Genomic DNA, 19,796 nt, shown 5'->3' on the forward strand with positions numbered 1-19,796 from the left:
AATCATTTTCCCCACCTTATAGCTAAACAGTGCTTCACAAATAAGGCACTTTCACATTCATTTCTTCTTATAAATGCAAATAAAAATAAATTTTTATCAGTTACAATGTCATCTAACCAGACTTCGAGAGTTTAAATTGGTAAGATTTTTTTATATGGCAATTACCAATTTAATGTTATTTAAACTTTCAAAGGACAACCAGGGGAAAACTATCTTCAATGGGAAGAGAGAAAAATAACATTTACTTAATGTCTATTACGAACCCAGCTCTTAACATACTCCACTTAATCCTCATAAACTTACAAGACAGTATCATTGCTTTTTTCTTTTTTTTATTTTTTAAACAAATAACAAGACTGAGATCCAGAGAAATAAACTAATTTGACTAGGGCTGCAAAGCTTCTAAGAAGTGGAACCAGCATTTCAATTGAGACCTGTCTGATAAAAGAAGTCCATTCATGTTCTAAATAAATATATATGAACTACCAATTTCTAGAGGTGATGCAGAGTTATGGCAGATGTATTAAGTAGTTGTATTAGTTGAGGTCACATGGGTTAGAATTTTAAGATGAACCAGGGAACAAAGTTGGAGACTTTTTCATAATTTGTCCAAATTCCTTATAAAAGCTACAAAACATATATTCCCAATAATATCTTGCAGAATGAGGATCTAGCCTTCTATAGCTCTATTCTCCTTTTTCTTTATTCTGTTTATCACCATTATTTAATCTCAATTAGAAAAATGAGATACTGCTAACTCTGAAGATGCAGGAAGGCGCCATAAGCCCAGGAATGCGGGTAGCCTCCAGATGTGCCAAAAGGCAAACAGATTCTCTCAAAAGCCTTCAGAAGGAACCCAGCCCTTTTAAACTTCTGATATCTGGAATTGTAAGAATACATATGTGTGGTGTTTATGGTGATTTGTTACAGAGTAAGAGACTAGAGACAATCTCAGAAGTGACCACTCCGGGTTAAATAAAAAGATGAACCTTTTAATATGTACAGTCAAGTCTCTGTTTTACTTCTGGAAAGTTTTGTTGGATTAGAGTTTTAGATCTTAATTCAAACCCATTTTTCTCCTATTCTTTCTTCAGGAACTCCAAGTATATATCATCGTTTCACATTTATTGCTTTCTACTTTATTATTTTTACCACTTTTTAGTTTTGTACTTTTTGTTGTTTTTATTCTTCTCCTCAACATACTTTACTGTATTCTCAGTTGAATATACTCTCCCTTGGGTATCTTAAAATTTCATTTTCATTTCTGAGATGATTGCTTTTGTTTGAATTTCATTCCTGAGTTGGTCAACTTTTGTTTCACATCCTCTTGCTCTTTGCCCATTTACTGAGTCGTTGAATTTCTAATTTAAGGTATTTTTTTTCATACCTGAAAATGCTTATTCAAAAATTTTAAATTAAGTTGGAGTACTGTGTTACAGTATTCCTTTGCTTTACTTTGAGTAGGAAGGGGGAAATTTTCATCAGCTAATATGTTTTCATTCACCTTTTCTGTTTCTTATAATACCTTTATATGACTTTCTTATTTTTTCTCTTCATTTTGAAATGCCTAATGTTTGCTTGGATCAGGGTAAAGGTTTGGGATGGCTTAATAGAGTCTTAAATCTGAAGTGCTTTCTTTCACCTGCGGGAGTTTTTTTGATGGCCTAGCAGGTTGAAGCTCCCGTGTTCTCACCACTGTGGCTCTGGTTGCTACTGGGCAGTGTAGGTTCAATCCCTGGCCCAGGAATTTCCACATACTGCCTGTATGGTAAAAAAGAAAAAAAAAAAAAAGAGAGAACCTGAAATAAATGTTGCAACTCTCATTTAAAAAAATAAATAAAATGTTTTCATCTGCAAGAATAAAGAAGTGCTATTTCTTTAATACAGTGCTATTTTGAGAGGGAAGGATTGCTGATTGTCTGATTTTACCATTCTCTTTTTGTCTGATGAGGGCTGTGGGGTGTTATCCTTAATTTCCACCCACTGCTTCTTACTTACCACCAAGCCTCCGAGACACCATGTCCTTCCAAGTCATCTGCCTACCCTCAAAAACAGTACTTTCCCAAGTCTGCCTTGTTAATTCTTGTCCTACATACTCTTGAAACACTTTCTTTTGATGCTCCAATAGCCAGTGCTGTAATCCTTTGGGTCTCACTTAGATTCTCAGTATTTTCCCACTCAGAGTTGGACTCTCTTTCTGGAGGTGATTCATCTGTATTTCCCCACTACAAGTCAACACCAACCCCTGCCCCCACTGTCCTCTCCTCTTTTCCTCATAGTCTTCCTCTGAAAAGTTAAGCAAAGAACCTCAGAGTTGGCTCTGCTGGTTTCGGTTGCTTAGAAACTGAAGGTTATGGTCAACTCTGTAGACTCCTAGCTACACTGCTGGCAAGGGTTATGAATGATTTTATTTGTTCGCCTTGTTGACCTTGTGGAGAGACCTGGATTTAGGTGGCCATCATTATCCTATGGGAAACTAGAAGTCCTTTAATTACATGTAAGAATCATTTTAAGACACATCCACATTTTTCTACCTTTAAAAGATCAGATCACAAGCTTTTCTACTGTGACTTCCAAAAATCCTCATCAAATAACTTTTTATCATTAAAAAGAGGAATAACAGTTATCTTTGTAATGTTTCTACTTACTCAGAAACTAAGTTCTTATAACAACCTAATTAAATCAAAGTAGTTACAGAATAAGGTATTCATGAAAGAAATATGATAACAAAATTGATTAGAAAGTGAGGAAAACTGGAGTTCCCGTCGTTGCTCAGTGGTTAACTAACCTGACTAGCATCTATGAGGACACAGGTTCGACCCCTGGCCTCACTCAGTGGGTCAAGGATCCTGCGTTGCCATGAGATGTGGTGTAGGCTGCAGACGTGGCTCGGATCCTGCGTTCCTGTGGCTCTGGCATAGGCTGGCAGCCACAGCTCCGACTGGACCCCTAGCCTGGGAACCTCCAAATGCAGTAGGTGTGGCCCTGAAAAAAGACAAAAAGACCAAAAAAAAAAAAAAAAAAAAAAGTGAGGAAAACAAAAGTACTGATATTTTTACATTTCCTATGTTGCTTTGTATTGCAGGCTTAACCTAACATCTATAAGGCACTTTATTATTCACAAATCATTTTCAAATATATTACTGAAATCATCTAAAGATTCTTAGAGGAGGTTTAGAAGTTTAAGGTAAATTGCTTAGACCACATAAGGCAGAAAATAGCTAAGATGGAAATCAAAACCATGTTCTCACTACACTATGTCTGTGCAACTGTCTCCTGAGTAGTTTCATTACTATGAAATTCTAATAATTGACAAATGTAGATTTATGACTTGATTTATACATTTAATAATTAATTTTTATTATACCAAAGAGCTAACATAAACATGAAAAACAAAGTTGAAACTGATTTTCCTGTAACTTTCCAGATTTAAAAAAATTAGCAACTATTAGAAATATTTCTTGTACAATGCACTGGCTGAAAATTATTTGTCCTTCTCAAAATGATAAGAAATGATTGAAACCAGTTTTTTCCCCATGTGAAGAAGGTAAAGAAACATGTATACTTTAGTGAATATCACAAATAAAAGATACAGAAATAATAAACATACTACTTAGAAAATTACCTTGATATTTCCCTGAGATAAACAGTCTGCATGGCTTTCTTCAAATGAGGTTCAATATTTCTCCAGAGTTTCCGTGTATCACGTTCACTTGCTACTCCAAAAGGGGAAAAATTTCAGTAATTTAGATCTTACAGAAATTTTCTTCAAAAGAAATACTATGATAGTAAAACTATAGTTACCTTCTCCTTTAACCACAGGTTCGCAATATTTAGGAAAATTAAGTATTGCCTATAAACGAAGGGAAAAAAAGAGAAGAAAGCATTTTATCACCATTAGAAATTATTTTTCAGGAGTTCCTGTCATGGCTCAGCAGTTAACGAATCTGACTAGGAACCATGAGGTTGCGGGTTTGATCCCTGGCCTAGCTCAGTGGGTTAAGGATCCGGCATTGCCGTGAGTTGGTGTGGGTCGCAGATGCAGTTCGGATCCCACGTTGCTGTGACTCTGGCGTAGGTCCACAGCTACAGCTCCGACTGGACCCCTAGCCTGGGAACCTTCATATGCTGCGGGTGCGGCCCTAGAAAAAGACAAAAAAAAAAAGGAAATTATTTTTCAAGTAAATTTTTATTAGATTTCAGGCAGTTTTACTTCAGAATAATTGCACAAGTAAAATTTAATTATAGCTTATTCCTACAACAATAAAACCACAGTTATCAACAATAATAAAACATGTAAAATATTCCTTAATTGGCTAAATTCTGCCTATGTATTAGCCTCTAGATATAAAATAGTGTAACAACGCATAATTTGTAATTTTAGGTCAGAATTATGTCACAAAGGACCGCAACACATACAGTAAAGTACCTCTAGCCCAAAGAATTAACCTGTTTTTTTTTCCAAAGTCTGACCATTCTCACAAATTAAATGTCATCTAGTTCAGTTCACCTCATATTATATGATTAAGAGCACCACCTATGATTGTTATAACTTCAAGTTCTTAGCATACCAGGCATACTAGATCAGAATCTCTGAGGATGAGATCCAGGAATCTTAGTTTTAAAAAAAAAAATCTCTCCAGGATTCTATGTATTCTAAAGTCAGAAAAACACTAACTAATCATAATTACTTAATAGTTTTCCACATCAAAATTCTACTGAATGTAGTTTAAGTAACTTTATAAAAACATGCTACTGCAATTTTTTAATATTAATTTGGTCACAAGTATGTCACAGTGAAATGATTCAATAATAAAAACCTAGAGGAAAGATTGTATATAAACGTGTAACTATAAAATCTCAAATTAGGAAGATAAGAGAACTAAGAACCAAATCCTTGGAACACTTTTTCATATTTTCTTTAATAAAAGGTAACTGTTTAAACCAGAAAAATCTTTCAAATTCTGCTAATATTAAGTAGAGAGAGACCAACTTTCCCAGATTTCAGATTTTTAGTTCTAGGTACTGATTAATAACGCTAAAATGTCACAATTTTAGCAATAACTGGTAAATAACGTGGCTGAATAAAAATATACTGCTTTCTTTCTTGGTAAAAACATTAAAATATATGTTTCGTCATATATGTTAGGCCAGCAGCTACAGCTCTGATTAGAACCCTAGCCTGGGACCTCCATACACAGTGGGTGCAGCCCTAAAAAGACAAACAAACAAACAAAAAAATCTAAAAAATCTAAAAAGAGACTATGTATCAAGTTACTTAGTGTTACTGGTAATATCACCTAACATCATTATATATATTTTTATTTACAAGCACTTAAACAGTATATTTCATTTTATACCCATAGAAATCATCCGGGGTATATATTCTTGGTCCCTCTTTAGAAATGAGGAAACTGAAGTACAGAAGATTAAGTATCATATTCGACATGACACAACTGGTAAGCAGCTGAGTTAAGGTATTTTAATATTAAGTCCTCTGCTCATTCTACCATATACACTGCAATTATTTGGCATCCCCTTCTTAGTCATTATGTCATAGTCACAGGACCAAATCAAAAACAGGCATCAGAAATTTGGAGCTATACCCTAAAAAATTACTAAGCTCTGGATGAGCAATTCATTTTTCTGAGTAATTTCTAAGAAAATTATGGTATTTGGAGGGAAAGTTTTAAAATACAGCAAATTTAATGTGATAGCTATTTTTTTTAAAAAAAAATCATGCTAAACTAAATTTTAGAAAATAAATTTTGGAATTCATATGAGTATAAAAATAACTTCTTCAACTGACCCTCCTAAAATTATAATTACTACTTCTTTAGGAGATCATAAGAATTGTCAGAGAAGACAAACCCAAATGACTAGTCACTGTAGTACTTTACCTCCTCTTGTCTCAAGCTACCAGAGTTAGCTTCCAAAAAAATATTTTAAAAAATACCAATTCCTAAAGCATATTTAAATTCAGACACAGAAAACAAGCCCCAAAAGAAACTTCTGTAGGTGATTTATTAAATTCTAAAGAAATAATGCCACTTACAAACTTCAAAACATTTGAAGGGAAAAGGAAAATGTATCTTTATTATCCTATGTTCTACATATGCAGAAAAATAAGAACATTATACTATTTTTTCCTTTAATGCTTAAAGATAATTTCTTCTATTTGTTAGTAGTAAAGTCTTAAACATATTTCAAGCTTCAAGTTTATGAATACAAGGTAACAATAACAATAAAAAAGCGGCAACCTCAGCCCTAAATAAAATCATTCCTCAGTGAAACCCAAAGGACTTTATAAAAACCCATTTAAATTTTATATTTTCTTTTCCTACAAACAGTTTCCCTAAATAATTCTTCCTTCCTGTATTTTATAATCTACTTTGAAATGGCTGCCAGCACAGATTCCCACAGGATTCAAGGACATCAGTGCTAAGGAGTAGTAACTGTAAGTTATTTCCCAGGAAGGACAGTGGATGAGAACTCACTCCCAGCTCCATTTCATCCAGGGACTATACAGTCCCTCTCTCCTCTGCCCCTCTGCTGTCACTTCCCTTAGGCACCAGGAATCCCAACATTTAACTTCCAAGGAGATGTTAATGATGAAACTGAACTAGAGCAGTGTCTTTTGTTCTTTCCCTACTCAGAAGTTGCTTGAAATCAACAGCTAAATCATAAGAGGCCTAAAATTTAAAACTTCCAAAAACAGGAGTTCCCGTCGTGGCGCAGTGGTTAACGAATCCAACTAGGAACCATGAGGTTGCGGGTTTGGTCCCTGCCCTTGCTCAGTGGGTTAAGGATCCGACGTTGCCGTGAGCTGTGGTGTAGGTTGCAGACGCGGCTCGGATCCCGCGTTGCTGTGGCTCTGGCATAGGCCAGTGGCTACAGCTCTGATTCGACCCCTAGCCTGGGAACCTCCATATGCCGCGGGAGTGGCCCAAAGAAATAGCAAAAAGACAAAAAAAAAACCAAAAACCAAAAAACAAAAAACTGCTTTCCACATCTCCTTTCTGTTAACCTTCATTATAATTTTAATGAAGTGCTGCATTTCTGCCATTAGAGAAAAGAGAGAAAAGAGAAAGGAAGACATTAAAAAAAAAAAAAAAAAACCACTCCCAAGGAAATATGAAAAGACACAACTAGGGGGAGGGAGTGGGAGGGATCGGGAGCTTGTGCTTATCAGATACAACCTAGAATAGATTTACAAGGAGATCCTGCTGAATAGCATTGAGAACTATGTCTAGATACTCATGTTGCAACAGAAGAAGGGTGGGGGAAAAAACTGTAATTGCAATGTATACATCTAAGGATAACCTGACCCCCTTGCTGTACAGTGGGAAAATAAAATTAAAAAAAAAAAAAAAAAAAAAAGACACAACTAAAGATTATTAAAACTTCCTGAATAGGTCAAAGTTTGTCCTAACCCACAGACTTCTACCTTCTCATGGTATACTGGCCTCAAAAGGCCATATCCAAATTTCGAGAATAAATTTTCAGCTTCTAGCCTATCTCACACCCTTTACATATGAAAAAATACTAAAAGATGTACGTTTTTTTCAAGTAAAATGAGCACTCACCAGATGTCGGAGCTCTTTCAAATCTCGGCAGACAGTGTAGAAAACTCCAAGAAGAATATTAATGTAGGCAGCATAGAAATCAGCAGAATATTCTGGAGGATGATCATGGGACAAGATCTTTTGAAGGTTCCCTGTTCACAGGACATAAATGAACAGAAATGATTGACATGGCACCTTAGTTACATTTTATAACAAAGATTTAAACAATAAATACACAGGCTCAACAATTATAAGGAATAATAAAACAGTTACAAGATTGGAATGGAAAAGTAATACAAGTTTTGAAACTGAGGTAAAGAAAATCTAATGTTCTTTAAAAAAATAAAATAAAATAAAATAAATTTCACTTAAGACAAACACTAAGCAATGACACCTAAAGAAAAATCTCAAGAAGCTTTTAACAGGCAACATTAACATCAAGGGCAAAAAATAATATGGATTCTAGTTCATTTTTCTGCCAATTAGGTAAATCAACTACATAAAAACAAGGGGTACTACATAAACTATCAGGAAACTGGAAAATGCTCTTCATTTTTTCTAAAATGAAAAGAACTCATGAATTTCTTAATGAAAATCTTTACTCTGTCATTCCCTTTTTTATAAAACACATTTTCTTCTACAACTTTAGTATCTTTATTTCTGTCTTAAACTCTTTATACAACATCACGTTTAGAGACCTAAATTTATATTTTATCCTGCTAGAAATACCGTATTATAGAAGCACAGTTAAAACTAAAGAGAAATTTCCCAGTTACATTATTCAAAATTTCCCAGTTAGAGCACATGAATCAATTGATCATTCATTCCTTATTTCAATTCCCTCTGACTTCTTGATGCAATGGTCTCTTTATACTTCTCAGTTAAGAGCTCACTGAATATAACTAGTACTTTAAGCCTAATTCCACAGAGTTCAAGACATTTCTAATACTTAGAAGTGATAATTCTTATGGGATATTCTGATCATGTCAATTTCCTTTTGTCTACGGACGCATTAGGTATTTTTTTTTTTTTAACCATGGATATTTTGCCACTTACCATTAGCCTTTGATTTTAACTACGCAATTTTCCATCACAGTCAGTTAGATATAGGTACATAACAATATATATGGAACAGCAGCACCTCTGGAGGCGATTCCCACCTGGCACAATGGGTTAAGGATCTGGCATTGCCATAGCTGCAGTGTAGGTTGGACCTATGGTTTGGATCTGATCCCTGACCTGGGAACACCATATGCCACAGGGCAGCGAAAAGAAAAAAAAAAAAAGAGGCAAGCGACCAAAAAAATTAGCAAACAAAAGCCTAAAAAACATTTCTTTTCTTTTTCCTTCTTTTTTTTTTTTTTTTTTTGCTTTTCAGGTCCGCACCTGCAGCATATGGAGGTTCCCAGGCTAGGGGTCCAATCAGAGCTACAGCGGCCAGCCTATGCCACAGCTACAGTAACATGGGATCTGAGCTGCATCTGCGACCTACACCACAGCTCACGGCAACACTGGATACTTGACCCACCAAGCGAGGCCAGGGATCAAACCCACAACCTCATGGTTCCTAGTCAGATTCGCTTCCATTGCACCACGACGGGAACTCCCTGAAAAAACATTTCAAAGCCTAATTTTACACCTGGGATGTTATTCTGAAGGAATTCCAGATAGAGGACTATTACTACATCTGCATTTTTATAACAAAACCACTGAAAAAGGTATACCAAGTCCAAAACTTGATGTTGGAATCTATGTATCTTCACATTCCAACATCGACTTTAAAATTAGTATTACTAAGCTTTTTAAAGCATAAATATTGGTACAATAAAAATTTCTAAAAGTTACCCTAAAACTTGGAGACAAAGATACATTAAAAGCTGCTAAGTAACTGGATAGATGGAAGGAAAAAAGGGAGTGGGGGAAAGGAGGGAAGGAATCAATCAATGGTCAGACAGACGAACATACATAGGCAAAAAAGATGGTCTCTAAACATGTGGATGAGGAAATCTGGAAAAAAATTAAGTCTCCAGCTCAGACTGCACTTGGAAGCTCCTCTTGACCCTAGATAGCCATTACAGGTGACCCTCAGTGCCTCATATGAAAGTTGATTAGATGTGACCAATGACCCATTTCAGTTCTGATTAAAGTCTTCTAAGAATTAGAATTCTCATTCGGTTGCTATAAAAGTACACCAGACGCTCAGTTATAAATTACAGACAAAATTTTAGAATACAACTCTACATTAAGGAAGCCATGCTAGGGAGTTCCCCTTGTGGCTCAGCGGTAACAAAACCGAGTAGTATCCATGGAGACTCAGGTTTGATCTCTGGCCCCACTCAGTAGGTTAAGGATCCAGCATTGCCATGAGCTATGGTGTAAGTCACAGATGCAGCCTGGATCCCACATTGCTGTGGCTGTGGCAGAGGCCAGAAGCTGCAGCTCCGATTCGACCCCTAGCCTGAGAATTTCATATGCCATGGGTGGGCCCCTAAAAAGACAAAAAGAAAAAAAAAAAAAAAAAAAAAGGAAGTCATGCCAACCCTAACAGTCTAAGACTATTCAAAGTTATTAAAAATCCCATCTCTAACAGAAAGTTGAAAGCAGTGTACTAGCAAGTAATAAAGTGAAAGAGAAAACATTTGACTGGTCTCCCATTGTCTTACATTTTCACTATCAAAGTGTGGTCCAACACACCAAGAACAGCCGTTTCTAACTTGGAGAGGGACTTCTGCTTCTAGTTATAAGGGAGTAAGAAGGTCCAGAAATACTCTCCCACAATAAACAACTAAAAATTGCATAAAACAGAGGAAAACAACTATATTCAGACATCAAGCAACAGGCAATAAAGGACTGTGACACATGAGTAAAAGGAATTAAATGAGCTAAGTCTTAACCACCAGCCAGGCCTTCTAACTAGAGGTAATTTTAGCACTTATTAGAGGAGAGTTCCAAAAGGAACCCCTTAATCTCAGTGAGTCGAGGAGGCAGAGATCAGAGTAGAGGGAGCTAAGGCAGCTAGAATTTGCAGGCTAGAGTGTATGAGAGAAGCTATAAGTCAAACAATTTCCAGAGTTTAGACAGGGCGGTAACTTCATTTTGACACTGATAAGATGGACAAACTGCTAAACACATGGGACATTCAGCAGAGAACCAAAAAGGACTATGTCTTAAAAGTGGAGCTAAAGTTGGCCCTGGAATAAAGGCTAGATCCTTTCTCCAAAAGAGCTTAAAAATAACCTCAAAAGGGTCAAATATATTTTCAAATGATTTAAGTGCTTCCAGAAAAAAGTTCAACATGCAACATGAACTTTAATATTGTCCAATCAAAAATTACTAAACACATGAGAAAGCATAATGGATACCCGTAATAGAGAAAAATTAGTCAAGAGCAACAACCTCAAAATGAAAGCGGTAACAGAATTAGACATTAAGACAACTATTATAACATGCTCAAGGATATAAAGGAAAACAAAAGATGATGAGATCTGTCATGAAAAATTCCACTGAATTGGATTAACTGCAAATTAGACACTTATAGAAATTAGACACTTATAGAAATTAGACCCTTAGAGAAAGACCAGTGGACTTGAAGACACAGGAACAAAAATTTAAAAAAAATTTTTTAAAAAGACATTTAGGAAAAAAGATGCAAAATTTAAATAAATAAATAAGAGATTCAGCAGGACAGTATCAAGTAGTCTAACAGACTATACATCTAGCAGACTACATGTAATGCAGTCCCAAAAAAAGATGGAAGGAGGTGGACAGATCAAAATATTTGAAGAAATAATGGCTGAAAATTTTCCGAAGTTAAAATTGTACACTCATATCCCCAAAGAGTTCAACAAATTTCCAGCAGGATAAATAAAAGATATTTTCCACCTTGCCTTTTTATTTCTGTAAAGCCCCAAGTAATAATGTAAATAATATAAGGTCCAAATTACAAGGTTTATAATAAATGTATGTGTAAAATGCAGGACAAAAATAGCACAAAGGCTGTAAAGTAGAAAATCATAAATTACTGAGATTTTCAGGTTGTTTATCAGAGCACAACTTATCCTGATTGATGCAAAAACCAAACTAAAAATCTGATCAACTGCACTATAATACACCTAGAGAAAAAAATGTATTACCAAAACATGAGTAGTGTGCATGCAGGAGAGACCAGAAAACAAGAAATCCAAACCGGGCCCCTAGTGATACTCTTGACAGGAGAATGTGTCTTAAACAGTAGATTCCATTGAGAGATGACGTGTATTTCAGGTAATGCCTGAATGACTTAGCCACTAAGATTATCTTTTCTGCCCTGTTTCCATGTTTGCTTATTCTGACTATAATCTGGTTTAACAATTAATGCTACCTTTTTGAATGCCTTTCTGTGTGATTATGGTGCTTCTGAGTTATTTTTTAAAAAGCTGTTATGTTAAAGGCCCAAAGCTTTAATAATCAAGTGAACTTGGCTCCCTATTTTATGCTTTTCAAAAAACTATAGCCTACACTCTCTAAAACTGGCAACATCACTTTATTTAATTATGTCCTCAAATTCTCTCCATCTCTGCTTTGTATCCTTAACATTTAAAAAATATGTAGGAGTTCCCGTCGTGGTGCAGCAGAAACAAATCCGACTAGGAAGCATGAGGTTGCAGGTTCAATCCCTGGCCTCGCTAGGTGGGTTGAAGATCCAGGGTTGCTGTGAGCTGTGGTGTAGGTTGCAGACACGGCTTGGATCCCGAGTTGCTGTGGCTCTGTCGTAGGCCGGTAGGCCGGCAGCTACAGCTCCAATTAGACTCCGAGTCTGGGAACCTCCATATGCCGCAGGCGCGGCCCTGAAAAAGACAAAAAGACAAAATAAATAAATAAAAATAAAAAATATGTAATCAAATTCTACAATTGACTATAGCACACTTTAATTTTGATTTCACTAGAAAATCAGTATTTTTTTATAATTTTCTTAAATTCTAAATAATTTTTCATTCTTCAACGTAAAATGAGTCATGATAAACTTTAACATCTTACAGTGATGACATAAGTACAAAGAAAGTTTTTAATGAAATCCTTTTATTTAATTTTCTTCCTCCCCTTTTCTCCTTGTGATCTTCATACAAGGGGAGCTACTGAAAATAAGGGCTCCCTTCATCTATTTTGGGTTGCTTATTTCTATCTCAGTTAATTAGCTAAGGCAGGAGGTGTTATCTGATTGCTGTTCTTGTGAAAACAGGCAAAAATGTGTTGATCTTAGTAATAATGTCTATATCTGATTAGTTCAGAGGGATAGTGTTAATGAGGCCAAGGTCAAGGAAGGATATTCTGCATAGCCTCTAACCACTTTACGCTTTACAGCTATAATCTTTGAATCAGAAGTACTATATTTGTACACTAATAGAACAGTAATCATCTACAAAATTACTGAGCAACACATAAAGCTATTGTGTTCTTCCAAAGACAAAAATCATCAGGATATATGAAATTTAAACACAAACCAAAAAGAAATAAACACAGGGTAAGCAGGTGCTACTATAAGAGCTACTGCAATGAAAAACGAGATTTACAAAATCAAAACATACACTCCACATAGTACTTAACTCAAGTACATGGTATATAAAAATTTCAGTACAATTTTAACGTGCTTTGCCAATCTAGTCTGATTCTTACTTGTTATAATCAAAATATATATATATATTACTGTACTAAAAAAAAGGTGAAAATACACCTTTAGCACAAATATGTGAGAAAGAACTGCTCATTCAAAAAACTTTAATAATTATACAAGAACAGGAGTTCCCGTCGTGGCGCAGTGGTTAACGAATCCGACTAGGAACCATGAGGTTGCGGGTTCGATCCCTGCCCTTGCTCAGTGGGTTAACGATCCGGCGTTGCCGTGAGCTGTGGTGTAGGTTGCAGACGCGGCTCGGATCCCGCGTTGCTGTGGCTCTGGCGTAGGCCGGTGGCTACAGCTCCGATTCAACCCCTAGCCTGGGAACCTCCATATGCCGCGGGAGCGGCCCAAGAAATAGCAACAATAACAACAACAACAACAAAAAGACAAAAGACAAAAAAAAAAAAAAAAAAAAAAATTATACAAGAACAGCCTCTCACAGTTCCAAAATAAAACCTCTGTGAGTGAATATAAGCAACATTTTATTTTTGACTGGCAGCAAACCTGAACAAATTAAGACATCAAAGTATTCCCATTTGAACATGCTAGCTCATCATTCAAACAAGAAAAACTATTTTATTGAATATCATTTATCAAAAACAATGTTTTCAAATTTACCTATGCTATAATCAGGGAAATACAAGACAAATGGCTCAAAGCATCCAGTATTTGGACGAAACTTTTCCCAAACAATTTCGCTCAGAAAGATAACAGTCACATTTCTGTCAGTCTGTAAAAGAAATAAAAGTAACTCTGCATTAAAAAATCTTAATCAGAAGAGTAATTCCGTTTGAATTTTTTTCAAAATAAATCCAGCAAAGTTTCAACATATAACAAATTATCTGCATATTAATAAGCCATATTTAGAAAACCCAATCAAGGAACTCATCCTTGTATGCAAATTTTCATAATTATTAAGAATTTCCATAAAACTTTTAGGTTAACAGACAATTCAGTTACCCGTTAAAGGTTAGGACAGTCACACAAGGACTTATTTTATAGAAATTAAGAAACCCATCTGTTTGAATGATTTAGACAAGACCTTTTCATGGGAATTTTCAAAGAAATCATAAGCCTGCAATCAATAAACCAAAAAAAGCAAAACTTAACATCTCATTATTAAAATGGCTACAGCATCCAGAGAAAAGAAAATATGAGTTGAAAAAGATGTTGACTATACATTAAAAACACGAACAAGTATAAGTACATACACACCAATGTTAGGTAAGTAGACATCTTTGGAAATATATTTAGAAATTGCAATTAGTATCCCAAAAATAACATTAAGAGAACAAGCTCAGAAGTTCCCATTGTGGCTCAGTGGGTTAAGAATCCAACATAATGTCCACAAGGATGCAGGTTTGATCCCTGTCTCACTTAGCATTACCACAAGCCGCAGCTCAGATCCAGTGTCACCAGGGCTGTGGCATTAGGCCTACAGCTGCAGCTCCAATTCGATCCCTAGCCGGGGAACTTCCCTATACCACAGGTAAGGCCACAAAAAGGAGAGGTGGGGTGGGGAGAGAGATAGAGAGAACAAGCTCAATGTGTATGCTATCCTTCTAGAGAGCGGCTACAAATGTTCTATGATGCATGTGAGTCAGAATTTATCTGCAGACAACTCTGCATTCTCAAAACAAATTTTAATTTTCCCAATGTTCTTTTGAACACCTCCCAAGCTAACAAAACAGACATGACATCTGTTTTGTTCTGTAACTATTCTTAGGATCCAATCTCATATGTTAATTACACTATAATTTGATGGTGATTTACTATTTATTGACTTCTAACTTATGTGTAATCCAATTTTCATTACTGAAATATACTTCTCACTGACCAAGATAGCTGAGTTCAATAAATTAGTAATTCTACAGAAAATGTAGCATCTTTATGAAAGAGAGAAAAAGATTTTTACTTTCAAATGCTCTTGTTGTCTTATTTTTAAGAGTCCCTAAATTTATTTCCATAGGGATAAAAAAGCATATTCTAAACACAATTTTGATTTCAAAGCAATGAGTTTTTGCTTTAAAATGATTATCCAAAAGTATTTTATAAACTCAGCTAAAAAAAATACTTAGCAGTTAAAAAAGTAGAGGTTATTTATCAGTCTGAAAGTATTTTAAATTGGTAATGTTCTCATCTGTTCTCATCTCAAAGCACAAGTGAAAGTACTTTCAATGTACAGTGATATCTATCACAATTTAAACTTTATTTTACTCTGGTAAGTATTTAATATAAAAAAGGGAAATGCAAAGTTCCCACTGTGGCTCAGCAGGTTACAAACCCTACTGGTATCCATGAGGATACAGGTTTGACACCTGGCCTCACTCAGTGGGTTAAGGATACTGCGCTGCTGAGCTGTGGTATAGGCCAGCAGCTGCAGCTCCAATTTGACACCCAGACTGGGAACTTCCATATGTCACAGGTGTGGCCCTAAAAAGAAAAAAAAAGTGTGTGTGTGAGGGGGTGCTTTTGCTATATTTCTCTTAAATAAAATAGGCATTTAAAAATTAGCCATGTTTTCAGAAACATCAAAACAATTTTCTTTTCTGATGGAGTTGAGCTTACTATGAATCTTTTCATTTTCTTCATATAGCTTCCATAATTAAAACTAAGAAAAAGTGAAAGGCCTAAGTACTGTGATGGGGTGCATGAACATGATTTCTGGGCACAGGAGAAAATAATAGGGTAAGCTGCACTGGAAGGGTGAGAGGACAGCAAGAGCATACTCTGATAGCAGAGAGGGAGTCCTTGAACAAAATGGGAAATAGTGGATGAACATATGCAAAAATATACAAAGACAACACAACACAACAAAAGGAAAAAGAGAAAGAGACCTCTACTTAATGAGGATGGGTTCCCAGTATCAGTAGTCAAGTATCAAGAGTTAATCAAACTGAGAAAGGCTGGACTGCATGAGGAAATTTCCAGGATAAGTCACCAAGCCTTATTCTCCTCCCGTACCCTCCACATCTTCTCCCCAAGACTATTAATAAAAGCAGATCTTAGGAGTTCCCATTGTGGCTCAGCAGAAATGAACCTGACTAGTATTCATGAAGCTATGGGTTAGATCCCTGGCTGTGCTAAGTGGACTATGGATCCGGTGTTGCTGCAAGCTGTGGTATAGGTTGCAGATGCAGCTTGGATCAGACATTGCTGTGGCTGTGGTGTAGGCCAGTAGGTGTAGCTCTGATTCAACCGCTAGCCTGGGAACTTCCATATGCAGCAGGTGCAGCCCCAAAAAGCAAAAAAAAATCAGACTTTTAAGAGTCAGCCTTAAGCACACAATATCAGTAGCAGTCAATTGAGAACTCTGGGCTTTTCTCAAATTTGAGTAATGTATTTAACTTTTCAAAGGTGGAAATGCTCTAGACACTGTCTCCCTAAATATTTATTTCATTTTTATTATAATGTTCCTTAATATTTAATAATATAGACATTTAAATAAGTAATCATAAACTATTTATGCTCAAGGCACTTATAAAATTATACAATCAAATATTTTCATTTGTAACTTAAATACAAAACTATAAAACTATTAAAATGGAAATTAACATTAATTGAATATGATAAACATTACTGCTTGGCTTAAACTAAATCTTTGCTCACTCTATGAACATAGTACTAACAGGAAACAGCCATGGTCCTTTTGTGTTCAGCATTCCTGGACCAAGTCGTATTGGTGAAAATTGAATTCCCTCACCAATTTCCTTTCTTCAAACTATGAAAACTACTACCCATTGTTGCCATCATATTATTATTTGGCTTTCACCTGACACATATATATGGTAGGTCCATCCCTATTCTTTTCTCATTAGGCCATGACAATTAGAACAGTATTAATATTATTCAGTGCCAACATAATTATAAGCTGAAACATAAAACCGGTTCTGAAAACTGAGTGGCCATGAAGCAGATCATTAGATGACCCAGAATAGACATTTCATTCTTTTTCTAGATTATTGAGCTGAAAAGAAAGTTTTAAAACCCTTGCATAGTTCAAACTCCAGCTCCCCCAACCATTTACTCTAGCAAAAACCTAAAATCTTTTACTAGAAAGCAGTGTTAGTCACTTCACAATGAAAAATAAAAGCTAAAATAATCAAAGAATAGGTGTAACAAATTACAAATTGCTTAACTTGGAAAAAAATCCTCCACTTCCCTCATAAAAGAAAATGCCTATCAAATTTTTATTAAGAGATTATTTATCACTTATCAAATTGGCAAAATGAAAAATCTGACAACAAAGATCTACTGATTAAAAGACTCGTACATCACTTACCAATTCTTGTAACCTAAGAAACCCAGGTAAAAGATTTGCTTCCATATCTCTTAGATACTCTGCTTTATCTAGAACCTTACAAAAAAAAAAAAAAATGCAATGTCAATTTCAAAAGCCCTTTAACATTTACATAATATAATGTACAATTCAAGATTTAAACTTTCCACATTTAAAAAAAAAGTAACTCATGAATTAATTTTTAAATGGTATTTATAATTGTGGAAGACATCTTAAGTCAATTAAGTTAAAAAAACGAACTACTAACATGCTTCAACCAAATTTCTAGAGAACGCATCACTGTTATACTAAAAAAAAAAGTTTATTTTAAAGATATACCATCAAAAAGATAATAAATTAAGACGCTTTAAGGACATTTTCTTAGGTATACAAGAAATACAACTATGTATATATTTTATTTCATCTGATAAAAAACAAATGTCTACCAAGTACAGATAATTACAAAGCTTTCTGACCTGAGAGAGAGAAGAAAATTTTCAACTTCATCATGTAAAACTTTTCTTGGTGTTCCCATCGTGGCTCAGTGGAATCAAACCTAACTAGTAACCTTGAGGACACAGGTTCAATCCCTTGCCTCGCTCAGTGGGTTAAGGATCTGGCGTTGCCGTGAGTTGTGGTGTAGACCGCAGATGTGGCTCAGGTCCTGCGTTGCTGTGGTTGGCAATCCCTAGCCTGGGAACTTCCATATGCCATGGGTGTGGCCCTAAAAAAATCAAGAAACAAAAACCTAAAAAAAAAACTTTTCTGCAGTTCCCATCGTGGCGCAGTGGTTAACGAATCCAACTAGAAACCATGAGGTTGCAGGTTCGATCCCTGGCCTTGCTCAGTGGGTCAAGGATCCAGCATTGCCGTGAGCTGTGGTATAGGTCGCAGATGCGGCTCAGATCCCTCATTGCTGTGGCTCTGGCATAGTCCAGCGGCTACAGCTCCAATTCGACCCCTAGCCTGGGAACCTTCATATGCTGCGGGAGCGGCCCTAGAAAAGAACACTTTTCTTCCTTCAACTTTCTAACTGCATGTTAACTAGAAAACCGATCATGTTAAAAAAGATTAAATTTTTGTTCAGTGTTATGATAATGCTACTGGGACTACATTTTTTAAGGTACTTATATTTGAGATATATAGTATATATACATACTACATACATGTACATGTACCTAGGAATAACATACATATATATATACACACACACACACACTATATAGTAGATATATATATAGTATATGGAGATATATAGTATACATACTTATGGGTAACATAATATGATGAAAGAAACAATGGATCAGGTAAAGAAGACAAGTCTGGCCACATGTTAATAACTGTTGAACTGTTAATAATAATTACTGAAGTAATGGGTGCATAGGGGGACATCTATTATTTTAAAGTTTAAAATACTAATAATAAAAAACATTTTTAAAAAAACCTGCTTCAAGAGATCATCCATTAGTCCATTAAAAATTCAAGATCTTAAAAGCACTATCAAAATATTTATTCCAACTTTTGTTTTTAACTTCTTGTTATGGAAATTTAAAAATATACACAAAAGCAGAGTGATTATTACCATGACCTCCCACATATACTTCACCCAACCCGAAGAAACACCAACACACAGTCAATCTTGTTTCTTCTATCCACCTTCACTGTTCTCCTCTACCATTTTGCTGGATTATTTCAAAGTAAATCCCAAACATACTATTCCATCGGTATGCTATCAGTATACAGCTGTTAAGAGATAACAGGATTTTTTTAAAAAACGTAACTATAATCTTCTATGAATCTTTCTGCATTTACTGGAGGACATTTTTTCTAGAACTTTCTCTCATCCATCATTTAGCGACCCAGAAATAGTTCACATAGAACAAGAGGGATTTAAATGATGGATTCCCTTTGAGTACTAGTTTTCATGATAATGAGTTTCTGCCTGTATTAGCTTTCTGAGGTTGCTATAACACATTACCACAAACTCGGTGGCGTAAAATAGATGAATGTTTTATTCTCTCACAATTCCGGAAGCCACAGTTTGAAATCAGTTTCATTAGGCTAAAAACAATGCACTGACAAGGCCACACTCCTTCCAGCAGCTCTAGGACAGACTCTATTCCATGTCTCTTCTAGCTTTTGGTGGCTGCCAGCACTCTTTGGCTATCACACCAATCTTCAAGGCCAGCATCTTCAAGCTTCTCACTCTGCCTGCTTCTGCTCTGTTACCTATCTGTCTGTGTGTGTGGTATAGTCAAATCTCCCCTGCCTCTCTCCCATGTGGACATTTGTGACT

The 19,796-nt window shown here is 35.6% G+C and overlaps 1 protein-coding gene across 3 annotated transcripts in view; it reads right to left on the minus strand.

The window, feature by feature from the left end:
• Positions 1 to 19,796, minus strand: part of ORC5 (origin recognition complex subunit 5) — an 87,739-nt gene that overhangs the window by 53,285 nt on the left and 14,658 nt on the right. For all 3 annotated transcript variants that reach the window (XR_002335901.1, XR_002335900.1, XM_021063496.1), the window contains exons 4-8: positions 17,504 to 17,578; positions 13,840 to 13,951; positions 7,587 to 7,717; positions 3,805 to 3,853; positions 3,626 to 3,716 (exon numbers count right to left, since the gene is read on the minus strand). Coding sequence is in view for 1 of the 3 variants with exons in the window: in XM_021063496.1 (XP_020919155.1) it covers positions 3,626 to 3,716; positions 3,805 to 3,853; positions 7,587 to 7,717; positions 13,840 to 13,951; positions 17,504 to 17,578 (458 nt within the window). In the remaining 2 variants the exon portion in view is untranslated. The remainder of the gene's footprint in view (positions 1 to 3,625; positions 3,717 to 3,804; positions 3,854 to 7,586; positions 7,718 to 13,839; positions 13,952 to 17,503; positions 17,579 to 19,796) is intronic.

Source organism: Sus scrofa, chromosome 9, assembly GCF_000003025.6.
Source record: "Sus scrofa isolate TJ Tabasco breed Duroc chromosome 9, Sscrofa11.1, whole genome shotgun sequence".
Classification (NCBI taxonomy): domain Eukaryota; kingdom Metazoa; phylum Chordata; class Mammalia; order Artiodactyla; family Suidae; genus Sus; species Sus scrofa.